The following is a 22,936-nucleotide window of genomic DNA, read 5'->3' on the forward strand; positions in this document are numbered from 1 at the left end:
GGGAGGAGGGGAAGGGAAATGGGAGGCTGGGAGGAGGCAGAAATTTTTTTTTTTCAATAAACAAAAAAAAGTCCAAGTGTAAGCCAGGGTTGAACCCCGAGGGACTTAAAATCCAGGCAAAGAAAAAAAGATTCACAAGAGGGAAACTCAACGATCCTTAACTGCCTACAGCCAAGGACACAGGCTTATGTGAAAACTACAGAAAGAAAGACACAGTATCCAGACTCTAGAATGAGGTCCACCAAGTCCAAGAAGAAAACACCTGAGCAACGAGAGAATCCAAACAGTGGCATGAAGTGGGTTATTTTAGTCAATTAATACATAGAGAAGAGACGGTGGCATGCAACCAAGAAAACAGCAGCTGGGTCAAAACATTGAAAACAACATTCTGCATGGGGGGGGGGCTCGAGAACAAGGGCTGAGGAAAATTTAAACACCTGACTCAAAGCCTCTGGATCCTACTGAGCCAAATGAAACCAATTCCTCATCATCCAGGAATTTATTATTATTATTTTTTTAAGACAGGGTCTCACTTAGCCCCAGCTGTCTTTGAATTATCTATAGAAGATGCCAGCCTTGAACATGTGACCTTCCTGCTTCCACCCCCCCCCCAGTGTTATGATTGTAGGGCTGCTGTACAAACAGTTCACATGTGGCTGAGGATCAAACCTAGGTTCTCATGCGTGCTCAAGAAGCACTCTTCCGGCGGAGTTACATCCCCAGCCATCCGTGAATACTTTTATTTATTTTATTTATATAAAACTTTCCTATGTAATAGGGCCAAAGCAGCACAATATAGACTCAGGTAGTTATGAGCAATTTAAGCATTTAGTTTATTCCAACTAAAAAGAGACAGACAGAATGTATACAAAGCTGGATGTAACGATAAAGGATGAATGGGATCTATAAAAGGTCAGCCATAGTACATTCGAAAGGGCCAGAAGCCCCTGGCTTCCCAGGATCTACTGGTTACAAAAGATGACTCCTGTCTCGAGGAGAATTAAAGAAAACAACCTACCAGGAGACTAGAAATAAGCATTATGAGCTGTGTTTACTGGATGATGAAGAACCATGGAGTAATATTTTGAAACCCTCAACGCAATGTTTTGTTGAGACTTACTTAAACCAAATGCAGACTCTGAATAAATGAAAGGATTTAATTGCTAAATTTCATGGTGTGTCACAGGGAAAATAGCAAATTTCACTCTACCCAAGATTAATAGAAAAATCAAAAAGAAAACCTGTGCAAATTATTTACATAGCCTAAGTAGATATCAAAGATTGCAGACATGCTCTGAGAAACAGAACTAATCGCCAGCCTGTGACCCATGCATAGCTAATTACCGGGCCCAAGGTGGAGGAAACCATCAGAGCGGCATGCAGATCAGGGTTTCATTATTTCTTTTTTTTTTTTTTTAAAGAATTTTTTTTTAATTGAGAAAAAAAAATTTCCGCCTCCTCCCAGCCTCCCACTCCTCCCACCCTCCCCCCACTCCTCTCTCCCTCCCTCTCGAGTCTGAAGAGCAGTCGGGGGTTGGGGTTCCCTGCCCTGTGGAAAGTCTGAAGTCCTCCCCCCTCCATCCTGGTCTAGGAAGGTGAACATCCAAACTGGCTAGGCCCCCACAAAGCCAGAACAAGAAGTAGGATCAAAACCCAGTGCCATTGTCCTTGGCTTCTCAGCAACCCTCATTGTCCACCATATTCAGAGAGTCCGAGTTTATCCCCTGCTTTTCCAGTCACAATCCAGCTGGCCTTGGTGAGCTCCCAATAGATCAGCCCCACTGTCTCATTATTTCTATTGTAAACAAGAACCTGCCATGCAGAGCGTTTAGCTCCAAGTGCAGTCCTGACACAAGTTCATTACGCCCCACCTTTCTCCCTTTTAGTGCTCAGGAGAAAACAATGCTCTGCCCTGACAGCCATGACCTGTGGACACGTGAGTTCTCACCCCTTCCCTGGAACCAAATAGTGCACCTGAACACCTTTACAGAAAAAAAAAAGTCCTTATGAAGTTGCCACCTGATTAAGCAAATGAGGGAAGAAAAATGAGACAATTGTTTCTAGGGTTGAACTCCCCCCTTCGTTCTCCAGTTTTCCCAATGGAAAGGCCGGCATCATCGAAACGATGAAGTTTCTGGATCTTTCTGATGAATGTGGAAGAGCTTTTCCTCCTGATAGAGACTTCCCACCTCTAGCAATTCACTTCGCAGCAGACAAAGGGGCTCAGCTATGAGCAGCCTGCCTTGGTTAAGATTCATAGACGACTGAGAAGGGGAAGTGAGCTGAAGGGGTCACATGTAACATATCATAGACATGAGGGCATTAAAGATGTTCCTGGACCACCCATTGTTCCCCTGGGAGTAAAATTAATAAGATCCTGCTTTTACAGCATTCCCGCAATTCCCTGTGGTTATCATGGCTTCCGCGACCCCCTGACATACTTTAAAAACTTCAGTGAGACAGTCCAAAGGGATCATCCAGGGACAACTCTGACTCCCATTCTGGTTGTGACTTCAATGGGAAGAGCTCACAGCTCTGCACTTTATCTTCCACGGCATGTGTCATAACATGCTGGCTTCCTGGAGGCCACCTCTTGGTCAATATGAACTGTAAATAAAAGAGTGGTGGAGGTCGAGGCCAGCCTGGTCTGCAAAGCGAGTTCTAGGACAGCCAGGACTGTTACACAGAGAAACCCTCTCTCAAAACAAAACAAAACAAGAATGGTAGAGGTGATGAAGAACATGGGCCACAAATCGTAAGTGATCTTTGGAGTGTCTAGACGGGTTCACAACTGGAAGCGGTAATTAACCAATGAAACCCAATGTGATAGTGAGCTGAATCCTGTTTTGTTGAACGTGTTAAGCAGACTGTTTGAATCCAAGCTACTGCTCCCCACCAAGAAATACAGTATACAGTATTGAAATAAGAGCGGCGGGGCTGCATCCCTGGCACCCGGCCGCCCACATGGCTAGCTTAGCTTATGACCTGAAATAATTACACGGAAATTGTATTCTTTTAAACACTGCCTGGCCCCAATAGTTCCAGCCTCTTATTGGCTAGGTCTTACATATTAATCTAACCCATTTCTATTAATCTTTGTAGCCCACGAGCTGGCTTACCAGGAATGATCTTAACCTGCGTCTGCCTGGAGTGCGAGAGCCATGGCGACTCACTGACTCAGCTTCTTTCTCCCAGCATCCTGTTCTGTTTTCTCCGCCTACCTAAGAGTTGGCCTATGAAATGGGCCTAGGCAGTTTCTTTATTAATAAGAAATCATTCCCACATCAATACAGAAAATAAAACACTCCTAGCCAATCAGCACAGAAGTTCTTCCCTCAGGACAGAGAATCTAGGTTCCCAGTAAGAACCGAGAAAGTGAACTTACAATTGCCAAAGTTGACAGTCTGGGAGAAAAACTCGGGAGATAGGAATGAGGGTTGGGATAAATTTTGAAAAGCCTTTGTGAATATAAGGTCAAACACAGCCAGGATTATGGTACTCTTTATAACACAGTGAGTTAATGAAGAGCAGATATTGCCACATCAGTTACCTAAGCAGAAGGTACTGGTTAGTGGATCACCTAAGCGTGACTCTCAATGACACACTTAGGAGCTGACTGCCTTGTTACAGATAAAATAAATCCTATGAAGCTCCATTTCCTTTAAATCTTGTACTCATGAAATTGTTCCATCTCTGGGGACTTTGCTGAGGATCCAAAGACACAGAATAGCATGAATAATTCAAGATGGATAAGGATGCTTTGGGGTGACCTTTATTTACCCTGCAGCTCTATGGAGTGGGTCCCCTTCACAGGACCCAGAGTCTGACATTGGTCCTGACACAACAGTCCTGTACTCTGGCATCTCTCCCCTTGCAGGCTCCCACAGCACTGCTGTACCACACTCCTGCCTCTCCTGGCTTCCTCACGGGGTCCTACTCCCTCAGAGAACATCACTCTGGCACTAAAAACCAAGGGGACCCAGATGTGGTTACACAGAGGCAGTGCAGTGCATTCCTGCCTGAGACATTCTATACACATAAACAAAAAGAGGCAAATGTTTATTATCAGAGGAGTTTTTGTTCTTAGAATTATTTCAAGCTTCCCAATTATTCTTCATTTACTCTTCTCTGATACATGTCCAATCTGCATGCATCCTTTGTCTTTCTATTCATAGCCTCTCTCCTCTCCTCCTCTCCTCTTTCTGCTCTCTCTTTCTCCTCCCCTGCCCCCGCCCCCCCCCACACGTGCATTCTTATATTTTATTGGCCTAAATACAATGAATGTGTGACTTAAGATAAAGACCAGTCTTTTTTGGAAAGCACAGTAACTTCCCCATAGGCTCAGCTGCATGGAGCTCATGACGACTGCACTTCTTGGCTGATTATCAGCCAGTAAGAGTCTCCATCGTCTCCTCAGCTCTGTGAAATGATGATAGAAAACAGTGGCGTGTTCTCAGCAGGGCTTTCCTTGCCAACGGGCTGCTGCTGTCACAACTCGATGTTTTCTGGCAGGAAGTGGCCATGCCAACACCATTTATGGTGGCAGGCAACAGAGTGAGAATACAAAAACATGAGCAGCTAAGAAGGACACTGCTTCATAGCGTTCCTCTCCAGCTCACACAAAGAAGCCGTGGGGAAGAGCCGCCAAGTGGCACAGCAGCCCAGGCCTTCTTCTGCTCCTAGGAAGAAGTTTCCTGTCCTTCATTTTTCTTGGACCTCTTCTGTCCACATTCTCTGGAGGGCAGTGACTAGAGATCCTGTGATGAGAATCTCTCTGTGGAATAGGTACAGCTATTAATTGAAATTAATTGATAATCCTAATAAGTAACTCAAAAATAGCTTATTGCTTTCTAAAAGAGATTCAGGAGCAGCTGGCCAGTCTAGGGATGCATTGGTAGCTACCAAATCATCCCAGTTGAAAGAACTCCACTTTCCAGTCAACCATTCTGAATGGTCCAATCTATCCATCATGTTTGCCGCCTCAAGGGCCAAGCTGGTTACTGGGGCTCAGCCAACACAATTGTATTCCCTGACAGGAAGAAGTGTGGCGAGTAAAAGTTCGCTGCTAGCTGGCTTTCCCTCCAACAGCTTCTGCTTGTATGGCAAGGGCCAGAACACAGTATATACACCCTCCCAATAGAATATAGCTTACAGTTGTATAGCTGAGAAGCAGCCTGATAGGTACAGTCCCTCGGCTAAGTGCTTTGGTGTGTGTGTGTGTGTGTGTGTGTGTGTGTGTGTGTGTGTGTGTGTGTATAAAATCAGAGTTTATCAGTAAGACAGAAGGGAAGACTGGCCATCAGTATATAACTGGATGTATTTACCAGCAAGCAGTCACCTCTACCTTGGAAAAATTTGAACCAGGAGAGCATCTTGACTCAGATACCATGGAGACACAACTAGTGAATACAATAACTATATTCTAGCATTGAAACGTGCACATGCTAGATAATAGGGTTCCCTATTGCTTTCCCAGGGTGCCCCAACACGGAAAGAATGTTCAGACTGTTAAGACAGCTCCTTTGCCCTACTCCAACTCCCCAGCTCTTCTCAGCATGGCTGTGCTAAAACCCATTGTCCACACAGCATTATAACAGTGGAGACTCCCAGGCACTCCCACACAGCACTGGTGCACAGGTAATGTAGTCGAAATAATATTCATTTGCCATCATCTAACGTGGAATTGATTGGATTTCAGAAGATTAGTCTTTGGTCTAATGAGGTGCAGAGTAGAGAGGGTTTTAAGAGAAGGAAAAAGAAAGTACATCAAGGACCAACTTGTGTTTGCTGCTTGTTTTGCTACCTGGCAAATGCCCTTTCAAATGTCTTCTCCCCAGGGAGAAGGCAAAGACACTCTACCAGCAAAGACAACCTTAGCCTGGGACCACACACCAGCAGGTGGAATCTGCCTTCCAGCCTTGAGCAGTGAGATGGGAAAGGAGGGGAGTCACTGTTCAAGCTGCATTCCTTAAAAACTCCTTTCTAACTCTTAAAAACTCCCGACTTTTTAACTCTCCAGAACTTTGCTTGAGACCTTACCTAAAACAGTCTTTGCAGATGGACTTAGAATGGAGTCACTGGAGCGACTTTCAATCAGTATCACTGAGTCCTTATAAAAGGGAGAAATCTGGACACAGAAAGGGATGTGCCATGAGAAAAGTTAAGCAAAGGTAGAGCCAAGGAGAGCCAGAGGCTTCCAGCAAGCCACGGGAGTTAACTTGTGATATCCCTCCCACTGTTAATACATTCTTTGTAATGGATCCCACAGTGGTGGTCAGAGAGATGTGGAAGAGATTTTCTGTCACCATCGTCAGAGGCAACTGCCCCAGGGACCCCTTGAGTTCGGATGTCTACCTGTCAGAATGGAAGGCAATAAATGTCCATTGCTTAAGTCACCTGGTTTGCAGTGCACGGTTATAAAACCTGATAAATGACAAAGGGTGTGGATGTGGCATCTTCATCCTCTCTCCAGGTCTAACACAGTTATTCTTTTTCTCTCATGAGACCCAATCTTTACATGCATCTCCCTACCCATCTCTATCTCATCCTCAAGCTACTTCTTGGACTACATAATTTTTGGTCACCATCACTTATATGTATAGGACTATGTCATGAAGTCAGAGGTGTCTCTAAGAAAATCACTGATTGGCAGGCAGGTCAGTAGTAAAGGAAAGATAGGAAGCTTTCTACCCTGACAATGGTCTTCCTCTTCTACAATCAAGATGATTAGAAGCCAGCTACTAATGTTACCTGTGTTTCAAAGTCTATTCGCATGCTAGCACACAGATAGATAGATAGATAGATAGATAGATAGATAGATAGATAGATAGATAGATAGATAGATAGATATCAGCAGTGTATGTGGAAACAAACGGTCTGGATGAAGAAAAAATTAAATGCAAATCATTATTCACTAAGCATACAGTAGCTGTTCAGTTATTCAACAAGCTCAAATATGCACATGCATTTTATACAGCAATGTCTCCCTCCTGAAGGTAACTTTCTACTTCTCTAGCATCCCATTCATTCCTTCTGCTTCTTGCCCTGTGAGATGCCTGGCAGAGGCTAAAGGATCTGGAGATGCAATCAATATTCTTTAACGATCCCTATCAATAGGCTGGGGAAATACCACTCCCATGCATATCCATCCTCTTTTATTGTTTTCTTAATTTAAAAAAACCCTGAGAAGAGCTTGACAAAAGCCTTCCTGTCCATCAATAACCCAGCTTAACAAATCAGATACACAAAGAGCTGAAAGCCCCCAGGGACCCTTATCTCTCCTCAGCTCCCTTCTCTTACCCCAGAGAATTCGGTGACTTCTATTCCTAAGTGTACTTTTCTACTTTCCCTAGAAAAGCAACGCTCCTCAATGATGGCGCTCAGATGCCAGAGCCCCGTCGGCTCCTCCTCCTCCCTCTCAATCCTGTTTCTTTCTCTTATCTAGAAAAACCAACCAGATTGCATCCGCTAATAGCTATTCTCAGCTCTATGACCCTCACCCCCCAAAAAGTGGTGATGCAGGGAGTTCCAGCCTGTTGCACAGGAAATACGCTTCGCACAGCATTTATTTCTAGCCTATTCAAATCCGTACTTCTGCTTCCTCTGCTGAAAATGTTGACCAAAAACCTCAGGATAAACTGAACCTGAGATGACAATGAAATTAAACTAGTCTCTCTTATATAGAGACCTAGAAGAAAAATCAATAACTAAGCCATCACTATTTCTAAACTAATAGACTAATTGATTGGTTGACTGATTGATTGTGTGTGTGCGCAACTGACCATAAAGACAGAGTACAATTTGGTGGAGTCAGTTCTCTGCTATTATGTAGGGTCAGGGTATCAAACAAGTCATTGGTGAGGCTCGAGAGCAAGCACCTTTGCACACTGAAACATCTCATTGTACCCCCTCCCTACTTTTTAATTAAAAATTATATTTTATGTGTATGGTTGTTTTGTCTGCATCTATACACCATGCATATGCCCTGTACCTACAAAGAAAGGCCTGAAGAAGAGGTAGGACCCCTAGAACTAGAGTTACAGACAGTTGTCAGCTGTCATGTGGGTGCTGGGAATTGAACCCAGCTCCTTCTGAGGAGCAGCCAGGGCTCTTAACCACTAAGCTGTCACTCTAGTCCTCACTTCCAAAATCTTCTAAAGCAAATCCATCAATCTCTCTGTTCTCAAAAAAGATCTGAGATTAAAAACTAACCTATACCAGCCTAGAAACGTAACTAGAAAACCCAAATTCCAGCAGTGCATTTTGGGGCATAGCACACTTCCCATGAAACGAGCATGAATTCCAGTTATCAATTATTCAAGTAATGGATGGGCTTTTGCCATGAAACTGCCACAAGGTAGAGGAAATATATGACTTCAAATCACAGCAAACCATAGTCTTCAGGTATCTGTGGGGCACCTGTTAGCTGCTAGGCACATTCCAGGCATGAACGACACGGCAAAGACCCTGCTCTTGGGGACCCTCCACTCTGGCAGGACAGTATACACACTCTGACATGAATGATACCAACTGAACAACTGAGGCTCCTTTCACAATCAGTAAGTCACATGACAAGTCACAGTTTGGCTAAGAAAGGTTGCTGTGCTGTTCCTGGGAGCTCTCAGTGTTACTGCCAAACAAAGACAATTGGTTCTATTCTCTGAAAAGACACAGAGTCTCTGTTGATTCCGGGAATCTATTAGAATGTGTTGCTCAGAGTGATTTCCAGTGCATAAGATGTAAAACTTTTCTGGAACCTAAGCTCACCTCAACAGTTGAAGGGAAATATTACCTGATATTTCATAAAATGCAACACTAAAATTAAGCACTGTTTGCTGTGCCCCCAACAGGTGGGTATGACTTCTAGAAGTAGACAACGCACAGTTCTGATGCCTATTTATGTCTGAAATGAAAAAAAAAATGTATGGCCAAATGGAGCACTGGACTCAACGACAACTGTTCAACCCAGAAACTACTTGCCAACTAAAAAGAAAATGCATGGCAAGAATCAAGGATCATCAAATAAGTAGCATATAGAACACAAACACCTGGGGAATATCTTAAAATGTGTTCAGAAGTACCATGTTATTCTATATATTACTATCAGTTTATGATGAAAGCAATCAGAAAAAAATGTATCAATGCCTTCTTATCTGTAAGAATTTACCATGAAAAAATTTCACAGTAAAATAAATTGCTACCTCTTTTCTCAAATTTAAGACTATTAACATCAGCAGAACCTGAAGGAAACATCACTTACTGCCACAAAACACAGCAGTGAAAGCTTTCATTTTTATTGATTTATTTTATATGTATAGTTTTCCCTGCATACCATGTGTGCCTGGTGCCCACAGAGGTCAAAAGTCACAGACAAATGTGCACTGCCATTTGGGTGCTGGGAATTAAGCCTAGGTCCTCTGGAAGAGCAACCAGTGCTCTTAACCATTGAGCTACCTTTCCAGCCTCATTTGGTTGCTTTTAAAACTTTATTCCACCCCCCAAGTAATAAGATCAGGGGATGCTGAATGCACTTCTGCCTGCCTGTACTGTCTAGATCCCTTACACTAATCAACTGTAAATTTGAATTTTGTTTAGATAATTTTATTTAAATTAGAATTTTCTACAAAGAACAATTATCCCCCATTAAAATAATATCGATGTTCTATTTCCACTCAAAAGATGGGCCACAATAACAAGTATATAGACATCAACACATTCTCTAATATGATCCTCAGAAACGCTTCCAGGGTGAAATTACTTTCCTCTTTGAAAGGATCATAAGAGTTCAAAGAGGTCAAAACATACAAACTCTTCGGAAATTAGCTATTTGAACAAAATAGCCTGGTGCCAGATCCTCAACCACTTCTGCTGTGTCTGCTCATCAGCCTCACATCTGATGAGGCGGGGGAGAGGTGGCAACAGGGAGACAGCAGGAGGACCAGGTGGCTTGGTTTTTAAACCCCTGTCACATGCTGTTCATTGCAGGATTAAAGGGCTTCTTGATGAAAAAAACAGCTAACTCTTTTTATGATAGGCTTTTTCTTCCTTTGGCTGCTGGTGTGTTGGGAGCCGAAGAACAATTTGTCACACCTATGAACTCCTCTGCCTCCAAGGCCAAGTTTCACCAGCCCCCACTGAACCACTTGAAATATACGACCGTGTCCTTAGGCGTAGGCCAGTGTGCAAGGTCACACATCTAGACAGAGTGATTTCTACAGCAGCCACAAACATATAAGAGTACCTGTGTCCACTCTGTCATCATTCACACCACAAAGGGATGCAGAGCAACGGGTACCCATATGGGTACCACATGGAACCTTTAGGGATTCAGAAGGACACTGATCCAGGACCTCAGAAATAAGCTAGCGGGCCCGACAGCTTGATATAACTCCCTCCTTCAGAAAGAACCTACAACCCCCAGAAGCACCCCCATCACCACTGATCCTTCCTTGCCTCTGGAAACACCTCTTCTTTCAGTGACTGATACTGAGTGACAGCTTGCATTTATTTCTAACACTCTTGCTGCCAATATCTGGCCATATTGTCTTTGATTGACCCCCCCCCCAAGAAGAGGCGTGAGATTCCCTAACATTAATGTACCCCAAGAGAACAATTCTTTGTGCCAGGCTCATGTTGAGTATGGAAGCCTTCAACTACCTGGCATTCCTTTTAATCAGTTACCCTGCTTTGGGGATCATTTTACAAAGCCATCTGGCTTTGCAGACATCAATGCAAGGCCTATGAAAACCCCATTTTCTACTGTGGCCCTCAATGGGGAGCAATGAGCTTCAAAGTGTGTTGAGCTCCCATGGCTCTGCTGCCCAGAATAGCTTGCTCAGATTGCTCATTGTTCAGGCTTCCAGGAGATCTGGCCATCTAGGAGATAAAAGGATACTTTTGAAAGCTCCTTGGGAAAGAAAATATTTGTTCAGTCAGAGTGTCCCCACAAATGTGATTTTTACGCTCCACAGTGGGAAGCCCGGGGAGATGAAAATGTGGCGGCCTTCACAGACGTGGTGAGGACCTGGTCAGATAAATGGGAGGTTGGGGACATGTGCCATTCTAAATTGGAGGATGCTAAGGTATCCGCCTTCCTGTGAATATCCCACTCACTCTTACACCTTTTTCCACACTTCAGGACGGCATTAAACAGAATTACTTTGACTTTTTTTTTGTTCACCACTGAATACAACTGCAATTATATTTAAAATATCTTTACTTTCTATCTCTTGAACGCATTCACTTTTGAAGTTTTCTATTCATGCATTTCAATAGCCCTATCTGTTTCTTGGCAGTAGTATATTGGCCTTTAACAAATGCAATCCTGAGATGGGAGCTCTCCCTGGCTCTATTTTTTTTTCTTTGCAAGTAGTTCTTTCAGTCATTAGAATATGAATGCGAGCCAAAAGGACAGAGAAAACAGAGGAGACTGACATTTAAACATTCACGTGGCTAGAGACGCTGTGAGGACTAACAGTGAGGAATCAAATCTGAAGTGTCATTTTAAAGGTGGTCCTTTGACATGGCTTAACCTAGAAGCTAAATGCAGCTGGAGACACTTGTCGCCAGCTCACAATATGTTTCCCAAATGACGGAGGCAGCCATTCTGCTTTAAGGCACAGAGCATAAGGGTCAGCAACAACTGACCCAGTGGCTTTATCCGTATAAATGGAGCAGTCTGGACTTTTTTTTTTTTTTTTTTTTTTTTTTTTTTTTGTGGCCAGAAGACCAGTCAGCAGGCATGACAGGCACTCAGATGACAATTGTAACTGATTTACAATTTCCCCATTGAGCCAAGGGACAGGGTAGGGCCCGGGGTCTGAAAGAATTGATCTCTCTGGGGGAATGCCATGCACTTCAGCCTAAAGTCAGCTGTTTAAAATCTAGGCAATATGGAAGTCAGCACTGATGCATCAAGATTCTGAGACCTCCTGTGTGGAGGAGACTTGGCATTTTCTCATAGTGGACTCAGTAAGACAAAATAAAATAGGAGGATGATGCTACTTCATTTCTAAGCAATTTAAGATGATGCCAATGAATGCGATACTTAACAAGGGAAGCATTTATAACGAGATCAGGGCAATAGGATTTGATTCAAACCATGCTGACTGAAAGTACAGTAGAGGCAACCTTTGCGAATCATAAACTGATAACAAATACATGTAAGCCTTCATCTTAGTTTTAATTTACTTTTATTTTATTTATTTATTTTGAAAGTACAATGCCACGTGGGTTGTTTCCATTCAATTAGATCTGGATGAAGAATGCTTATGAATGGGGGCAGGAGAGACGTCTCAGTGGTTAAGAGCCCCAGCTGCTCTTCCAGATCACTAGGGTTCGATTGCCAGCACCCACATAACAGCTCACTGCAGTCTGTAAGGTCATTCCAGGAGATCTGACTCCTCCTCCTGTCCTCGGCAAACATTGTGCACACAGAGTACAATGGCACACATGCAATAAAATAAAATAAAAAAGAATGCCTATGAATGAAAGCTCTTAACTCTTCAGTTCAGAAAGGTGCCCTGACCTTAGGGTATTGCTTTGAACATAACATCTAAAAGGATCTGGAGAGAAAGTGTCACTTTCTGGTCAACAACAACTTTATTTCATATCTGTATGCTAAACTCTGGGACTGTAATAGAACCATAGCTGAATTATTTAAATAAACATGCAGGGCTGGGGGGTGCAGCTCAATAGGTACACAGAGCCTGTGTAAGATGACAAAGGGCATGGGCACTGATGCCTGTAACCTTAGCACTCAGGTGATGGAGGTGGACGGATCAAAAGTTCAAGGTCATCCTCAGTTACATAATAGCAAATCTGAGGTCAGTATAGGCTAGAGAGACCCTGTCAAAAGCAAAGGGCCTGAAAGATGGTTCAGTGGGTGAACATGCTTACTGATTAAGCCTAGCAACCACAGGTTGGTTGATCTGAGAATACACAAAAATGGAGATGGGGAACAGACTCCACCAAGATGCCCTCTGCCACACACACACACACACACACACACACACACACACACACACACACACACAATTATAAAAACATTTTAAAACGAAATCAAATCAAATAGATCAGCACGCATGATTTTTTTTTAACTCAGTGCTGCAGTTTAAGAACACTACATTTCTTCTTAATTCCCATGAGAATTATTTATTTCTAGGACTGCCGTTTACCTCTTTCCAATCAATCATTTCATATGTGGCCATCATAAGTAACCTGTGACACCTTGTGCCACTGCAATAACTACAGTGTTGTCCCTTCAGAAATACACAATATGCCATGGCCCCCTACCAAGCTGTGATCACAGGTGGTTTTCCAGGCATACCTGTTTAAAAAAGAGATTCTCTGCCCTAGTTTAAACGTTCCTATCTCTCAATGAGTGGGTACCTGGGACCAACTGAAGACTTTAAAGACTTAAATTATTAGGAAAGAAACTTGGCTTCTCTGTGGTTAACCTTACGATGTACCCATTAATGTTTCTTTTTTGTTTTGAATCAAGATTTTTCACTACTGAGATTCTGTCTACACTCTAAACAGGATTTTACTTTAAGATAACAATGTGGAGTTTCCACAGGGACACATATAATTACATCTGACATCTACTCTAATTATATCTTTTTATATTTATGATTATCATCCCTGTCAGTTGTAATGATGATTAGAACTTGGGTGCAGGAAACACTCGAGTTGGTGAAAACAGTTTATACAGAAACCAGGAAACGGGATAAGCCTTTTATTTAGCACGTTTTGTATCATTTGTCAATCTTTGCATATTTCATGACTAACTCTTGGCTTTCAAGAGGCTTGTCTTGTTTTCGTGTCTTACAATTACCATTTTCTTGATGCTGGTTATGATTTCGATACTGGCCAGCAGAAAATCGTTCAGTTTGCTCCATCTGTCCTTTATGTCTCAGTTGCCACACACCACCGAAAGCATTAACAGAAAAACACAAACAACAAAAACTGTTCTACAAACAACAACATTCTGCCTGTATTAACCAGGACCTAGTTATGTTTCAAAAGTAAGTCCACTGCTTATTGCTCACCAGTGGAAAGCAAAATTAGAGAAATAAATTGGAGAAGAGAGCAGTAATCTGAATGGGTACAGAAAAATTTACAGAAGGAAGAAATAACCGCATCGCCTTCTTTAGAATAAAAGGTTACAATTAATGATCACATAGAGAAAGCTTCAACTATTATCATCCGTTTGACTCTCCGAATAACTTAATGTTCCCCTTTTTTCTTAAATTACCATCTTTACTACTTATATGTACACACAGAAGTGTCTTCCCAATCCATTTCTTAATACTAAACTACCATTAAAATTGGCAAGGTTTTCCCTTTTCATTCATACCTGTATTATGTGTAAGCACAAAATTCAATGCTTATAATCCATGAATTATTTCATTGCCATAATAATGACAAAGCTAGTGATTTTTTTTTTTTACTTAATCAAGTAAACACAGGTAGAACCCTACCTGGGAATGTCCTTCTAATTCCACAAGAACAATACATACCTCACCTTTATTTGCCTATATTAATGTATAAACTAATATTACCATTATTTTATTAACAGGTAAGTGTGTATGTGTGTGTTTCCTTAGACAAGGTCTCACTATGAAGCCCTGGCTGACTTAGAACTCACTGTGTAGACCAGACTGGCATCCAGCTCACAGAGATTCATCTGCTCTGCCTTCCAAATACTGGGACTGAAAGGTGTGTGCCACCACACTTAGAAACAGAGGTGATTTTAATGTGTAACTCCAGTATTTAGAATATTTTTAACATTTAATTTTATGTATTTATATGCAAGTGTGTAAGAATGTATGTGTATCTATGCATGTGCATTCTCAGAGAGCTAAGAAGAGGACCTCAGGCTTTTGGAAGACTGAGTTATGTGCACCTAAAACCACCTGATTTGAGTGCTGGGATCCAAGTCCAGCCTTCAGCTTGAAGCAGCAAATGCTCTTTTTTGTGTGTGTTGTTGTTGTTTTGTTTTTTCGAGACAGGGTTTCCATGTGTAGCCCTGTTGACCTCAAATTTGCTCTGTGGGCCAGACTGGCCATGAACTCAGAGATCTGCCTGCTTCTGCCTTCCACGTGCTAGGATTAACGACATGCACCAGTACTTAGCCACTGAGGTATCTCTTATGATCCTCATATTCTTCTTGGTTTTTTTTGTTTGTTTGTTTTGTTTTTTTGTTTTTCGAGACAGGGTTTCTCTGTAGCTTTGGAGCCTGTCCTGGAACTCCCTTGGTAGACCAGGCTGGCCTCGAACTCACAGAGATCCGCCTGCCTCTGCCTCCCAAGTGCTGGGATTAAAGGCGTGCGCCACCACCGCCCGGCCCTCATATTCTTCTTGAAAATAAAAAAGTATTTATTACTTTAACACTGTGCCAATAGACGTTTTCAAAAAGCTATTAAGGATGCTCATGAATACAGGTAAGCCAAGATCATGTGACTACAAACTAATAGTCAAGAATTATCTTAACGGACTCAAATACTAGACAGTTTTCTCCAAAACTTCAAGTATGATAGTTTTCAAAAACCCACGAAATGTTCCATGAACCAAGTCATAAAACAGTCTAAGAAAACTGTTATGCACTTCAGAGGAAGTCATAAAACAGTCTAAGAAAACTGTTATGCACTTCAGAGGTAGCGCCTACCCTCACCAATGAATCTACACTTTGCAGCAGGTGAGGTCCAGGGGTCTTCATGATTTATGCAGAAACAGAAATGCCCATCAATTATGTCACCACAGTCACTGAAAGCTTTAAGCACATGAATCTTAATGCAACTCTCCAGTGAATTCAAACATCCTGTTTGTTTTCCTAGTTCTGCAACTTGGAAGGATCAAAGGATTGAAAAGGTATCATGCAGAAAACAAAATCACATTTAAAGAATTAGAATGGATAGAAGAAATAACTTGCAGTTTATGGAAAGGTATTATTCTAATCATTGGCATCAGGAAAAGGGACCCTCCACATTGAGAAATATCACTTCTTCTTGGTTCTAGCCACTCTGTTTTATTACCTTTCAGATTTAGAACATTTGTGAGCAGGGCACAGTGGCACACCCCTCTAATCCCAGCACTCTACATAGTGAGTTCCAGGCCAGCCAGGGTAACAGAGTGAGAACCTGTCTCAAAAAATAACTAAGTAAGCAAACAAATACAATTTAAAATTAAAAAACACAAGAGAAACAGTTAAACAGCTATGTCAAAATTTCTCCAAGCTTAAATTGTAAATCAGCATATAGAAAATTAAAAACAGCTGTGAGCTGTGACACAGGGGAAAACAAGCTTACCATATAACTCAGGTTCCTAGAGAGTCCCAGCATAGAATTGGGTTGGTACAGACAGACACAGAGTCATCAGTACAGGCAGTTGAGACGTAGATCCAAACACACATGCCATCTTGCCACATGACAAGTGTTAACATTTCAGCCCCATGAGAAATCAAGGGTCTTGGAGCAGCAAGAACCTGGGTCATGGGTTATGCGTCTGAGAAACAAAAAGATACAGGATCCTACCTCACGTCACACACAACACTGAAAACTGGATTAACATCTGGATTTTATTTTTAATGAGGCAAAAATATTTAAGATGATTTCTCGTGATCTTGAGGTAAGCAAACCATGTGGAACACAACAGAAGTCTCGGAAATAATAAAGGAAAAGACATATTTGATTAAGCAATTAACAATTTCCATTTGACAGAAGATATTATATCCAGAGTTATGGAAAAAAATCATGAATATGTTTTCACACATATAACAAACGATTAACACCTTGAAAGGCTGGGCTCCTAGAATCTGAAAATGGAAAGATGGGCCACGAAAAGGGAATGAAGACAAAAGAAAAACAGACATCTGACACACAGAGTGTAGTAATAAGAGCGGCGGGGCTGCTTCCCGCCACCTGGCTAGCTTTACCCGAAATAATTACACGGAAACTATATTCTTTTAAACACTGCTTGGCCCATTTCCATCTAGCCTCTTCTAGGCTAACTCTTGCAACTGGACTAGCCCATTTCTAATAATCTGCTGTAGCCCACGAGGTGGCTTACCAGGGAGATTCTAGACTACGTCCATCTTGGGTCGGAGCTTCATCGCATGTGTCTGCCCGGGAGCGGGGCATGGCATCTCTCTGAGGCGTCTGCCCCCGAGAGGAGAGCTGTCGAGTCTGAGCTCACTTCCTCTTCCTCCCAGCATTCTGTTCTGTTTACTCCTCCCACCTATGTTTTAACCTATGAGGGCCAGCCAAGCAGTTTCTTTATTTTCTTAACCAATGACCTTCCTCCATCAACAGAGCAGACTCAGCCTTAGTGGCAGGAGAGAGAAATGAAAAATCGATCCTTAGAGCAGCAGGGCTGGCAAGAATTTAAAAGGGGGGCATCCATTGTTGGAGAAGATGCAGGAAATGGGAGGTGGCTTGCTATTTCTCTGGGCAATCTATCAATATCTATTAAAATTAAAAACACACATACCGTTTGACCAAGCAATTCCACTTCTGGGAATCTGCCCTATAGGGGAAAAAAGGACCAGTATGTAAGTGTGTTAGTACAGAGAGTCACAGCAGCATGGCTGCTGTGCACAGGGCTGGCTAGAGCTTATCTCACTCGAATTCATTCTTGGTGGCTTGCCCATATCTACATTTTTTCCCTGTTTTCCTCTCTGCGTGTTCACCATATAGATTGGGCAATGCAGACTATACTCCGTTTCCAGGGACTCCTAAAGTGTTTCTACACCACTGCTCCATGGGAAACAATCCCAAGTCATTTACACAGCTGTAACCTCCTGGTAATCACGTTCTTCAAAATTTAAAAAGTAAAAGCAAAAGGAAAAGTAATTTCTTAATAATTCTAAGATTTAAAACCTATATATCTAAGAATGGACCCAAACAGCATTTAAAGGCATTGGCTTTCTGTGTGTGCTGACATAGATGGGTAGGAACAAACATGTACACGGCATGTGGAGGCCAGCGGCAATGTTGGGTGTCTTCTTCAATTGCTCTCCATCTCTACTGGTTGGTTTATGTCAACGTGACACAAGCTAGAGTCACCAGAGAGGAAGAAGCCTCAATCGAGAAACTGCCTCCATGAGATTTGTCTGTAAGGCATTGACTTATTAGTGATTGATGGGGGAGGGCCCAGACCATGGTGGATGGTGCTATCCCTGGGCTGGAGCTCCTGCAGTCTGTAAGAAAGCAAGCTGAGTAAGCCGTGTGAGGCAAGCCAATAAGCAGCATCCCTCCATAACCTCCACATCAGCTCCTGCCTCCAAGATTTTTCCCTGTTTGAGTTCCTGTCCTGAGACCATGGATGTGGATATGTTCCACTTTGACCAAAGGTCAGAGAGTTCAAGCCCATACTTGCTCCTTCAAGAGCAATAAACAGATTTGACCCAGGGTGTGGCCACCTACAGGATGCTTGGCCTAAGGTGTGGTCACAGCATGTCCTGCCTAAACAACAGAATACTTAGCTCAGCATATAGTTACTTAATGTTTTGGGTATTGAAGAGGTAATTACTTTGTTCCTTGTCTGTATCATGGTAAAGATGCCTTGCTTTCTTCCCTCCCTTTTGGACCGGGATATATAAAGCATATGGAAAATAAACGTGGGCAGATTCAGTCAACACTGGGCTGCCCTCCTGACTCTATTATGTGTCTCTATTTCTTTCGCATCTCTGTTTTTTCTGCCTGCCATTTCTCAATTCTCATGCTTCCCTCCAAGCGCAAACAGATAAGCCGGGTACAACCCAGCTGATGTTGTCACCTGGATACGGGATATGGCAGACTTACTTCAATGATGAGCCGTACTGTGAAGGTGTAAGCTGAAACACGATTTCCTCCTTGCCTTGTTTTCTGGCCACCGTGTTTCAGCACAGCAATGGAAACCCTAAAGCACCATCTATGTTTCTGAGAAAAGATCTCTCACTGAATCTTTGTTCAGTGACTGGCTAGACTGGCAGGCATTTGAGCCCTACGAACTCGCTTGTCTTCATCTCTCCACCACTGGGATTATAGGCAACCTATTTTCTACATGAGTGCTGGCCATTTGAACGTGAGAACTCAGGCTTGAGACATCCACGTAATGCAGTAAATGTAATTTTAATACCTTTGTTCTAACCAGAGAGATGCCCCCAAATTCTTTCATTTCAATGTGGTATTAAAGAACTATGAGTAAGAAAACCCACATTCCTACATATTTCAACACAGACTAGCCTAATGGCAAGAGCTCAACGTATTCGTGGTTAGGGCCAACCAAAGGGAAACGATCATGACAGGAGAATAAAAGTTATTGCCTGGGTGAAAATGAATAAGGAAAATAAGAGCCCCGGGGACAGTTGGTGCATGGCAGTTATTAGAATCCAGGTCTGCATGAACAATCCTGACCCCTGACTGGATCTGATGCGGAGCCTGGACTTTTCAGTCATCCGAGCTAGTTAGCGCTCTCTCTGACAGACACTTAGGGGCTATTGGTTGCAATCAAAAGCTGACCAGTCAACAAAGTCCTCAGTGGATACCGCCATGTCCACGCAGAACTGTTCTCTGGGCAGAGCTAACTCAGATGGCCCAAATTTCTACATTTACTCAAAGGACCCTTGTGTTTAGCTACCTTGATCTGGTAACACTGGGGAGATTTTTCTAAGAAATCCTTAGTGGAGATCCTCGGGCTGATACTTGACCACCCATGGCAAGTGTCTAGTGACCACGAGAGTGAATCTCCTAGACACACCAGGCCCAGAAGTTCTCAGAGCAGCCGTCACCTCTCGCTCTGATTCCACTTCCGCGTGTGTTCCTTCCTCCCTGGAGAATGGTTTCCAACACGCTGGGCAGGTGACTGTTGGTGGCCAGGGACAGGGCTTTCCATGTACACACGAGGACATTGAACATTATTCTTGGCTTCTTTTTACTAGAAAGGAAAGCCCTGTCAACGTCCCAATAATTAGGACAACCCACGATCTCTCTAGACATGGTCAAGTACTTCCAGGGAAGGGAAGACAACAGCAATTACTTTGGATTTCCTCCTGTCCTAGAACAATGACCAATTCAACTGGGCAATAGACATTGCTGTGCTATAGGACACAGTGCTTGGGGTGTGAACACCCTTCAAGTGTTCTACAGCACAACCTTTATGGGCCTTTCCTAGGCTACTGATCTTTGTCTAGTCAATCATCCTTTTTCACTGTCCGCTTAGCATGGAGCCTGGACTCTCATCGCTGTATTTTCTTTCTAGAAAAAAAATACTGTGTCTTCCTTCCAATTCTAGATTCCAATCGCTGTCTGTGCTATTCTAAGAAATGCCCTCCCGCTCATTCCCTCTGGACTTCTCTGAAAGGGGTTTTCCGATGAAGGACGTCCTCACTTCCGTCTCTCACTCCCCAGTTCAGGTCCTGGACCCTGGGTCACTGGCTTCATCCTTATGCACCATCTGAATGCAGTTCCGTCCCCACCTCTCCATACTAGCCCATCAATCCCTCTAACCCAACTCACGTTATAATTACTGCGGACCTACCACAGCTCCTCAAACTGACCTGCAGTTTCATGCAATTGCAGGGACAAAAAAATCCCAGATTTTTTTGTAGAAGCAGAAAGACTTCCTCTAAAGTTTAAGAACCCCAAGCAGCTAAATTAACAACTAGAAACTGCATAAAGAATCAGTGTCACCACCACCAAGGGACAATTGAGCTTTGACAAAAATATACATTATTTCAATGACCAACGGACAGTTTGTTCAACAAACGGTACCAGAAGTATTAGATATGTATATAGAAAAATAGAAACTTTTACTCACATCTCTCTTGATGTGTAAAAATCAACTCAAAATTAAGCACAGATCTAAACATATGAAACTCCTGAAAAACAGAGGGGGAAACTTCTGTGTAATTGTGTAGATTTCATAGATTCAGCACCAAAACATTTGAAGAATAAATTAAAAGACCATCAGAATTCAAAACATTTGCTCTTCTGATTATAAAGAGAATAAAAACTCACAGGCTAGGAGACTTCATTTGCAGATTCAACATCTCTTATCCAAAATGTTTGCAACTTCAGAATTTTCAGACAGCTGACTGTTTTAGATTTGGGGATGCTGGATTAGGGATGCTCAGCCTGCAGCAGATTTATTTCTAAAGGCCAAAAATTACCAACCTCCCCAGTGTCATCAAGAAGCGAATGGATAATCAGACAGTGGCATCGCCACGCAACAGAGTATTACCTAGCAATGGAAAGGATTAGTGGCGACAAACGCAACATTGGTTAGAATGTGGGTAGACTTCAAAGTAGTATAGTAAGTGAAAGAAGCCACTGGGTGGGGTGGAGAGATGTTATTTCCATCACATTTTAGGTGGAAAGCATTGATAGCAGCTTGGCTGGGGGACGCATGGAAAGAAGGGACCTCACAGGGGAGATGGGCAGTCAGCACTTGCTGCTGGTGGTGGCTGCACTTGCATGCTTCGTTTCTGTATTTTTTATTTTGCAGTCCTAAGGACAGATATGGAATCCCACACATGTGAGGAAAGAACTCTATCACTGGCCATCTACGAATCCCAAATGTGGACCTGAAACTAGGTGCACTTTCCTATATGCCAATGAGGCTTCAATCAAACTATCGTCTTAGTGGGAATAAAAGCGCAATCTACATGGTAGACCATGTAGGGCTACCACGTGCCTGGGGACAGCTGAAGTGGTCCATGCTACATGGGATTCCAGGAGAAGAAGCAACCGGAGGGACTGGCTGTTTTTCAGTCTGCTCTTTTAAAATTCTGCTGTGGCTTCAGAGCAACAGAATTCCCAGTTCTTCAGTATGTGATATAATGCAGCGTCGGTACTGTGTAGTAGATGTGACGTGCACTACACTGGGTGTGATTAGGCAGAGTGGGAAGCGCTGAGTAGAAGATCTTTGCTATGATTCTCCTCTTCAAACTCTGCCAGGACCACCATAGCCATCACTATTAATTGCTCCTCACAATGCATAAATGCAGCCACTTGGAGCAAAACACATGGAAGAAGGAGAAGAAGGAAAGATGGAAACAAAACAGGGTTTAAAACTAAGGAGCCTGAATTCTCAAAAAGAATAATTAAGTTATATGCTTTACCTGATGTTTATGACAACATTTGTCCACGATTCCACCAGAACCACCTACATTAACATACAAATTAGTACCTTAGAACGGCACCTTAAAAGGCAGCACAGTTCCCTTAAGATGGGAAACCCGCATACCGAGCTATTAATTCATCTCAGCACGTGATGTCAAGTGCATCAAACACCCTTCAGCTCTTCCAAGTGCTTCTGTAGCCCACGAGGGTTGTTTTTAACATTTAAACTACTGTACCCTAGGCACGGGGGATAAAATCCTGTTGTTTTTTTCTTTCAGTGACTGACTCTCAATTTAACACAGTAAACACTGTGTTGTGTCCTGAACTACAAACCCCTGGCGAACAGACCTGTGTGCCCCTGCCAAACAAATACAAAGTACTTGTAGCTTCAGTAAGGAGACCAAGGGGACCAGAGAAAAGAGGAATCCACAAGCCAGCCTGTACCTACCCAAAGGGTAAGTCACTGTTCCCTGAACCTAAAACATTATCATTTCTTCAAAGCAGCTACACTTGCGGAAGTCATACAAGGCTTAGAGAAAATGCCTCCCTTGGTTGCTTAAAAAATAAATCTCAAAGCTAACCTCTAAGCTGACTTGTCTCACTAAAAACTTATCCAGTGCCACCACACTGAGGGCTCCCACCACACTGAAGGCTCCCACCACACTGAAGGCTCCCACCACAGAAAATCCACATGCAGGGGGAGCTGGGACACAGCACTGGAGTCTCCACGAGGTTAATTCTATGGATCTCTCTGACATACTGAAGGTTAAAAGTCAGCTCTTCTTGTGTATTAAGGGTGCAAGGGCCATCTGACATTATTTTTTCTTCTTCTTTTC

At 42.8% G+C, this 22,936-nt stretch overlaps 1 protein-coding gene across 2 annotated transcripts in view; it reads right to left on the minus strand.

The window, feature by feature from the left end:
• Mast4 (microtubule associated serine/threonine kinase family member 4) overlaps window positions 1-22,936 on the minus strand; it is a 611,732-nt gene that overhangs the window by 259,031 nt on the left and 329,765 nt on the right. Inside the window, exon 6 of one of the 2 annotated variants that reach the window (XM_026788983.1) lies at window positions 17,488-17,523. The exons of the other annotated variant lie outside the window; for it this stretch is intronic. Coding sequence (XP_026644784.1) covers window positions 17,488-17,523 — 36 coding nt within the window. The remainder of the gene's footprint in view (window positions 1-17,487; window positions 17,524-22,936) is intronic. 2 annotated transcript variants of the gene reach the window in all.

Source organism: Microtus ochrogaster, unplaced genomic scaffold, assembly GCF_000317375.1.
Source record: "Microtus ochrogaster isolate Prairie Vole_2 unplaced genomic scaffold, MicOch1.0 UNK11, whole genome shotgun sequence".
Classification (NCBI taxonomy): domain Eukaryota; kingdom Metazoa; phylum Chordata; class Mammalia; order Rodentia; family Cricetidae; genus Microtus; species Microtus ochrogaster.